Source organism: Carassius carassius, chromosome 32, assembly GCF_963082965.1.
Source record: "Carassius carassius chromosome 32, fCarCar2.1, whole genome shotgun sequence".
Taxonomy (NCBI): domain Eukaryota; kingdom Metazoa; phylum Chordata; class Actinopteri; order Cypriniformes; family Cyprinidae; genus Carassius; species Carassius carassius.
This window is the reverse complement of record NC_081786.1, coordinates 11,981,153-11,989,352: the sequence shown is the minus strand read 5'-3', so window position 1 is coordinate 11,989,352 and position 8,200 is coordinate 11,981,153. Positions and strand designations below refer to the sequence as shown.

Sequence of the window (8,200 nt, the reverse complement as noted above, 5' to 3'; positions counted from 1 at the left end):
TAAAGTGATACCACAGTCGACATTTTCAATTATTAACAGGTTTCCTGAGACCAACAACGTTTCTTGACAACATACTCTTTTGTCTAAATGTCATTTTGTGGATGTGGTTGTATTTATTTGCTGGCTAGCAGTGAAGAGGTCGTAAGTGAGTCACCAAGCAATTGTAAATTGGTGGGAGAGGCAGGGTTAGTCTTTTGTTTCAACATAGCTTTGAGTTACACATGATTTCCAAGTGGTTTGGTTTCTTAAAAACATCTTTACATTTGGATTACTTTGTTGGTTTTTTGTTTACAGAACTTCTGATTACGCTTGTGGAAAATGAGAGGAGGAGAGGGAGGGAGCTGTATTGATTATATTGTATTGATGGAAAGAGTTTTGTGTCCAATTGTGTCTTAATGTTTTTTTTTTTTTTTTTTATATTTTGTATTTATTTTTGTAAGTTTTTTCTAATTGTGTGCCTTTGGACCTAAGTAAAAAAACAAAAAACAAAGACCAATCTCTTTTCTCTTCATTTTACAGAATGGCAACTTGAGACAGATTTATATTATACATAAATTTACACATGTATTTAATAATGTAAATATTAGTAATAAACTAAATTGCACTATTTCATGTTTCATGTACCTTATAAATATTGACATCATTACTGTGTGTGTGTATGGGTATACCTAGTACTTTACTTGTCTAGTCTACTTAATATACTATTTTCTTAATAAACTCCGTGGCTATAATTTTTCACAAGTATGCAGTTAAATAGCCGCATCCCTGAAGTTTATGACACACCAAGCCGTTTGAAAATCGGTTGAAAATTGAGCAAAATATAGTTATTTCAGCACTACATGCACAATAGACTTTAATGTTATAACTGGACGAGCGGTCCTGTCCTAAGATGGCCGCCGTGTGACGTCGTCGGGTCCCATTGGCTCTCAGCGCCGGTAAGCTATCTAGCCTTTCTATACATGTCTATGACTGAAACCATATGATGTCTATATGACTGAAACCATAGACATATAAATACCTAGACGCCTCATTGGCCGCTCGACCGCACGTCAACGTCACCGCCATATTGGAGCGGGCAACTCTCATAACTCTCACATCAGGAAAGAAGAAAACATACCTGACTCATCGACAGATTGGACACCTATAAACCGTCACACGATAATAAATACAGATCTCGGGGTGTTATCTTTCACAGGTGAGACTCAACTGTTCTTTCTCGACGTTTTTTGGTCATTTTTAACATTATGTTGACAGCTTAATTAACCACCAGTGTCAGAATATTAATAATAGCTAGCGATATCGCTAGCGTAGTTAGCAGTGAAAGCTGAGACTTTATAAAGTTTAAATGAGTTCTTATTACGTTTTAACTTATATTGCCGTTTATATAATAAACTAAATGGTGTTATGAGCACAATATACAGAGTGAGCCCCTTTTGACTGTCTAGATTAATGATGGAGCTAAATCTTCTCTCTTTAATTTCACTACCTTTACTTATTTACAAAGATTAAGTGGTAACACTTTAGAATACTAGTCCTTTAGTTAATGTTAGTTAATTCATTAACGAACATGAACAAACAATGAACAATACATTTATTACTCTATTCATCTTTGTTCATTTTAGCTAATGAAAATACAGTTATTCAATGTTAGTTCATGCTAATTCAGAGTGCATTAACTAATGTTAACAAGCACAACTTTTGATTTGAATAATGCATTAGTAAATGTTGAAATGAACATCAACTAAGATTAATAAATGCTGTAGAAGGATTGTTCTTGCTTAGATCATGTTAACTAAAGTAGTTAACTAATATTAACTAATGGACCATTATTCAAAAGTGTTACCGATTAAGTTTATCATCACTTGATAATAAGGATTCCATTGCTTTTCATAAAACTGTGAACTGATTCTATGTATTCTTTTTTCTTCCCTTTTAGCCATTTGCAAACAGGACAAGGACAGCCTTAAGGAAAGCTGAGGAAAGCTGTTCTCTGCATTTCCAAGAGACAAGACTATACCTCCCTAGACTAGTGTTGTGTTTGTACTAAACCCAGAGCAGCCCTGAATGAATCGACAGAATGACCCGGCCTGCTCATATTCTAATACTATAGACTGCATTTAAAAAGGTTTGCACAGGCTATTTAATCTTTACACAAAAACTACATGATGTAAATAGCCTAATGAAAAACACAGGAACTCATAGTGAGTCCAGCTGCAATATCATGATGAACTCATTGTGATGTTGTTATAATGATTATTAATTTTGATTAATATAAAGTTTTTTGAGGGGAGCATCACATATTCTGGTCTGTGATAAACATAACTATACTTTGAGATTTTTTTGTACAAGGTAAACCTCACACACACACACACCCAAACATTCATATGTGTTAACATACATGGAAAAATAAACTACTGTTTCAAAACGTGTGTGTTTTCTGCATGAGTGTGTTTAATGTGCATTATAGAACAAAATGTCAAGCATCTTCCAAGTTTTTTACATTATTTGACTCATTAATTGAATAAAATAGAAAATCTTGAGGGAAGCGGTGGGGAATTAATCTTTATTAGTCAGGTTTTGTCTTCACAACTAAACCACTCTATTCCCGGAGAAAGACAGAACTGAAAACTGAAATAAAATGTGTTTCTTGAGCTGAGATTACTACTTCATTTGTCACCCCCCTACCCACTTTTAATAGTCATTATTGTCACTTGATGAATTGTGATTCTGGATGAATGTATCAGTTCACACTGAAATTATATCATATGTATTATATGTATTATCATATTTATTTATGTATTTAGTAAAAAAAAAAAGAAAAGAAAAAAAAAGCAAGGTATTACAAACTTTGTGGTAGATTTAATTCTAAAGGGAAAACGTAAACAGACAATAACCAATAAGAGGGCTGTATTTCAGAGCGGCGCATATCATTGGCGGAGGGCAGTCGGACTGCAGTGTTGCCATGTCCTCTTATTATAGGGCATTTGTGGATTGACATTTATGAAATCATGTATAAATAGAAGCTTTGCTGGGTTGCGATTTGTTAGCTTATTTGTAGAATACATTTTAATTTGGGATTTCTTATACAGTTATTCGTATTACAATTACATACCCCAGTAAAACACTTTCTATCAAAAACAGCATCAAAACCCAGTCTATGCGTCAAACACACCTACCAATTATCTAAGACTAAGACATTATTAAATATTTCCCCCATTGCTAATAGGTGTCGATATTTATTAAAATAGAGGGAAAGTTATCTAGTAAAACGTCAATTATTTTGTAGAAATATATGATTTAAAACATCGCAAATATTGTGATTATTTCTTTTATCGAGATTTGGCAACACAGACGGCAAGGCCACGTCTGCAACCTCACACCAATGACCTTGCAGGACAGATTGATCAGCACTCCATTCGTACAGCGCATGTAATGTGATGCAAGATATGTACAATATGCAGTATTTCTAATATTTCTAAATAAGAGTAAGAAACGAAAAAAAAATCAATTAACTGACTGTAATAGACAATTTTGGCCATTATTCATTGTAAACCACAGTGTGCAAAATAATCTTTTAGTACTGTTAATATACAAAAATAATGTGTCATAAATATAAGTACAATAATGCATTTTAATGTCTGGGTTTTTATTGCGGGATTCTACATATAGACATCTGTTACAGTAACCACACTGCTAAAGGAATATAATTAAAACAAGAAACATTCCTTAATCATTTCTGACTCCTGTCAGATATGTAACAGCTGAAATTTCAGTCTGGACAATGACATAATGACACAGAAAGACATAATCCATGTACTCTTGAGTCCTTTCCAGGCTTCGGTCCTCATTTATGCAGTTCTGGATTGGAAAGGGCAGTCAAGAAATAATTAAAATCTTGTTTTAGACTACTTTTTCTCTTTACGTGAAAGCTCTGGTGGAAGACCAAAACTAAGAAAGGAAACAACCAAAGTCCCTGTTAAACAGCTGGACTAGATTCCAGTTCTGAATTATCAGACAAAATCCATCTGAAAAGGTATAGGAAATTCAAGTAAATACAGTTCTAGTATTTGTGTAAGAGTTTCAGGGGAAGAAAACGATTTTCAGGAGTGTTTAACAAACATGCTTCTGGAGTTTTCTTGGCATCTAAGAGTGGGTTTCTATTCACACACCCAGGAAAGAGACAGCGGTGTCTCTTTCCTCTACTAATTCAGCTGCTGTTGCATCCATCTTTGCTCTTGAGAAGTCATTGATGGCCAGGCCTTCAACAATCTTCCAGGTCTTATCCTGAAAAAAAAGAGAAATATCTTGCAACGGTGGCTAAAATCCAGCATTCTCTAATTGAGCTTGATATATAGATGTAAATATGAATTTCATCTAAGAATTGTGAGTTTCAGGAACAGATATCAGGCATAGATTTGGGGAATTTTTTATTACAAACCTTGATTGAAACAGGGAATGAGTAAATGAGATCCTCAGGTACTCCATAAGGGTTTCCAGTGGAATAGACACCCATAGAGATGAACTCACCCTATAAAACAAACACATAAGCTGTTCAGATCAAATCATAAGTTCTTCATAAATCTGTACAGCATTAGTCCAAATAAAGCTGTTGCCTTGTGTGCAACATCACAGAATAATAGAGAACACTTACAGCATTCATTAGACACCATCATATTATGCAATCATCATATTGCACATAAAATTACTTGTAGATGTGTAAATAATCCATGAGCAAATCCCATGGTGTTTGTGTGTGATTTCAATGTGCATTTCTATTTAATATTGCTTTTTAGTTCTACAGAGTGGCAACACGCTTCTTTAGGACATTTTAAAAGGCAGACCGTTTTACCAATTTAGGACTTTTTCCCCCCTGTGACTCCCGTTTTATTATTTGATTTTGAGCCTCCGTTTGCAAAAAACATTCTGAACATTTTACATTCTGAAAAACTGTCTGAAAATAAGTAACTGTCATGAGTACGGCAGAAAATGAAAAATATCTTATATTGTGTTGGACAGTGGCAGGCCTTTGAGTCAAAAAGGTTGAGAACCACTGATCTACAGAGAAAACAATGCATATTTTAACCAACACAGAGAGGCAATATTGGTCTCAGAACAGTCTAAAAACCCCCCAAAAAGTTGACCTCAGCAGTGCCTGTCCAGATGTCTCTCATGTGGTCACAGATGGCCTTGGCGGCTGACATGGCACTGGAGAGCTTCCTGGCTTTAATAACTGCAGCACCACGCTGCTGCACTGTCTGAGAAACAGAGAGGAAGAGTGGAATAACCACTATTTTGATCATATCACTCCAATCAGTAGTCATATTAATTGAATAATTATTATATTAATTATATTAATATTTATTATATTAATAATGTTGCTGCGACAGACCTAACTGTCTTATTTCTCAATATCATACACATGAATGCTGATAAACATAATGTTCTTCTTTACACATTGTGGAATAGTAACTAGGTCAACAGTGACCTCTACAGGAAAAGGAAGCCACAGCAGACAGCACTTACAGAAATGAAATCTCCTTTTAGCCAGGCATCGTCCTTCACTGCATCAAAGGCAGGCACGTCCTTCCCCTGCACATTCACCTTGCAGTGGTGGACATCAGGGTACTGGGTAGATGAATGATTTCCCCAGATGATCATATTCTTTACAACGTTTGCTGAAATGCCACAACGCACTGCCACCTAGAGGACACATTGTGTGGTACAAGTTAGTGTGAAAAGTAGGCATTAATTGAAGTATTCACCTCTCTGTGAAAAAGATTGGTGGGCCATCCATGGGTTTTACCTGAAAGCAAGCCCTGTTGTGATCCAGTCGCGTCAGACAGGAGAAATTCTCTTTGGGGATGGATGGGGCGGATTTGGCCGCAATCAGACAATTAGTGTTGGCTGGGTTACCAACAACTAGTACCTGCATATTAAAACATATTGCCTTTAAATGAGCTTCACTTCATTACATTTGCTCTTTATTAGGTCAAGGTCATTGTCCTGTTATTCACCTTGACTGTTTTCTTTGCATGCTTGTCAAGGGCCTCCCCCTGGGACTTAAAGATGGCAACGTTAGCCTTCAGTAGATCCTTTCTCTCCATGCCCTCTCTTCTTGGCATGGATCCCACCAGGATGGCAGCATCCAAATCCTTGAATGCAATATCCTCTTTATCAGTGGGGATGACCTCTACAACAAAAGGCACAGACAGTGGCATTAAAATAGATGGAGGGTAAACAATACCAGCAACATCAGGGAGTCACTGACAACACACAGAGAAACTCTGAAAATAAAGAACCTGGGTAATGTGAAAGACTGGTTGACAGGTATTATGATATATTATAAAACATTGTATTATGAAATCATCATAGTATTTCTTAATTTAAAAAAAAACTGTCTTTTAATATATTCGATATTTTAATAGCACATTAATCCTACACAATCCTGCCAATAATTCTTCATTTTCATTAAATATGAATTTGTAAAATAATAATTGAAAGATTATTATTATTATTATGTATTAAGTATTTTTATATCAGGTAGGCAATATTTGTTGAACTGCCATGTATTAATTACATGTTTATTACACATATTATATGTAGCTACTACATATAAAACAATTAAAATGTGCATTTGTTTAATTAAAAAAAGAGGAACAATTATTGTCATGAATTTAACGTCATAATGCATACATATATACATATATACAGTGGCTTGCTTTTGTTTATCCATCAAGCTTGGGCCTCCTGAATTTTTGGTTGCTGATTCCATGCACTTGACAGGTCACATACTGTCAACCTTCCCACATCATCCTGGGATGGGAACTACAATCCTAAATTTAGCTGGCCTTTCAGCTGGGGATCATACAGGCAGCCAATCAGATTGCTCTGTGCCCTTGTCATTTGTGCAGTGAAAACACAGGCCTTTAAGACTGCATGGCTGGCACAAAGCCCACAGGATACAGGGCCTCATGACACTCCATTCTGTATGTATGTGTGTGTATGTGTACCTCTCAGAAGTGGGAGAGCACAGTCCTGCATCTCCATTACGACACCCTCCAAAACAGGCAACATGGGAGTGATGTCCAACAGAAGCAAAACGAGAGGCTGAAAGTGAGAGGGAAAGTGAACATTAGTGCATGTCTTGCATAACTGTCATAATATGGTTTTGGTTTTACAGTAATGTCATCAGCTGTCGAAGAGCCCATCAGCTGGCGCCTTTTCCTGGAATTAGCCAAACAGTATGCTAAATGATACAACAGACTTTAATTGGATGTGACGCGAAATTACGTAAGCCAAATCCTGCCCCTACCTGATCTTTACCGAAGACATCTCCCTTTGCAATGCTGTATAGCAGAGAGTATGCAATCTGCCCAGCAGCACCGGTCACCAGGACCCTAATAGGCTCAGCCTACAGCAAGACAAAAGAAATGGAATTATAAACAATAGATGCAAGTTAGCATAGAATATAAAAGTCTTATTACAGCAACCACTCAGGACAGACACGCTCACGAAGTTCACCAAGTTAAAACATATAAATAGTCCTGGCAAACTCTGACAGACCTCAGAATGACTTGCTGTGTGGGATATTTTTAAACCAGGAGACATTTATACATTTCTTCAATTAACTCACTTTCACCACTTGGCACTTCTGCAGGAACATTTGTTTGTTGCAAATGAATGTATCTGTATTATGTTCAGAATAATCTAATCTATTATTTGTTATTTTATTTTACACAGAATAGAGGATTAATTCACCTCAAAATATTCTTAACGGTTTGATATAAGAAATATCACATGTAAACATAAATGCTTGACTTTTTTATTCCAACAGGTGTTTTATCATCACTTTCCTAGTCTTGGTCCTTGCATGTAACAGCAAAAGATAAGTTCTGCTGTAAGTTAATTCTTAAAGTCTAATTAAACTTCGACACTGATTTTCAAAGCGGTCAGCTCGATATTACATTGTCATATTTTATTTATTTTCATATCAGTGTAAGTCGGAATAGTAATTTTACTTACCATTTTCAGCTGGTTTTTCAGAATGACAGCTGCTCTCCCTGTACTCGGGTGACTGCGGAGGTCACCCCTATTTTCTTCACGAGGCAACAAGTTGCCGGGGCACCTGCGTTTCAAGTGCCTTCTGGGAAATGTAGTTTTTAGTGGTGCTACAGCAGTTCACTTGATTGAAATAAAAACT

The 8,200-nt window shown here is 36.1% G+C and overlaps 1 protein-coding gene across 1 annotated transcript; it reads right to left on the bottom strand.

Moving 5' to 3' along the window:
- Positions 1–3,627: 3,627 nt before the first annotated feature.
- Positions 3,628–8,176, bottom strand: mdh1ab (malate dehydrogenase 1Ab, NAD (soluble)). The gene is made up of 9 exons (XM_059520283.1): positions 8,023–8,176; positions 7,313–7,411; positions 7,011–7,107; positions 6,015–6,190; positions 5,804–5,926; positions 5,524–5,700; positions 5,142–5,255; positions 4,439–4,528; positions 3,628–4,284 (listed from the first exon to the last, which is right to left on the bottom strand). Exons 1-9 carry the CDS (start codon positions 8,023–8,025, stop codon positions 4,162–4,164), a joined length of 1,002 nt encoding a protein of 333 aa, XP_059376266.1. The 5' UTR covers positions 8,026–8,176; the 3' UTR covers positions 3,628–4,161.
- Positions 8,177–8,200: the final 24 nt, after the last annotated feature.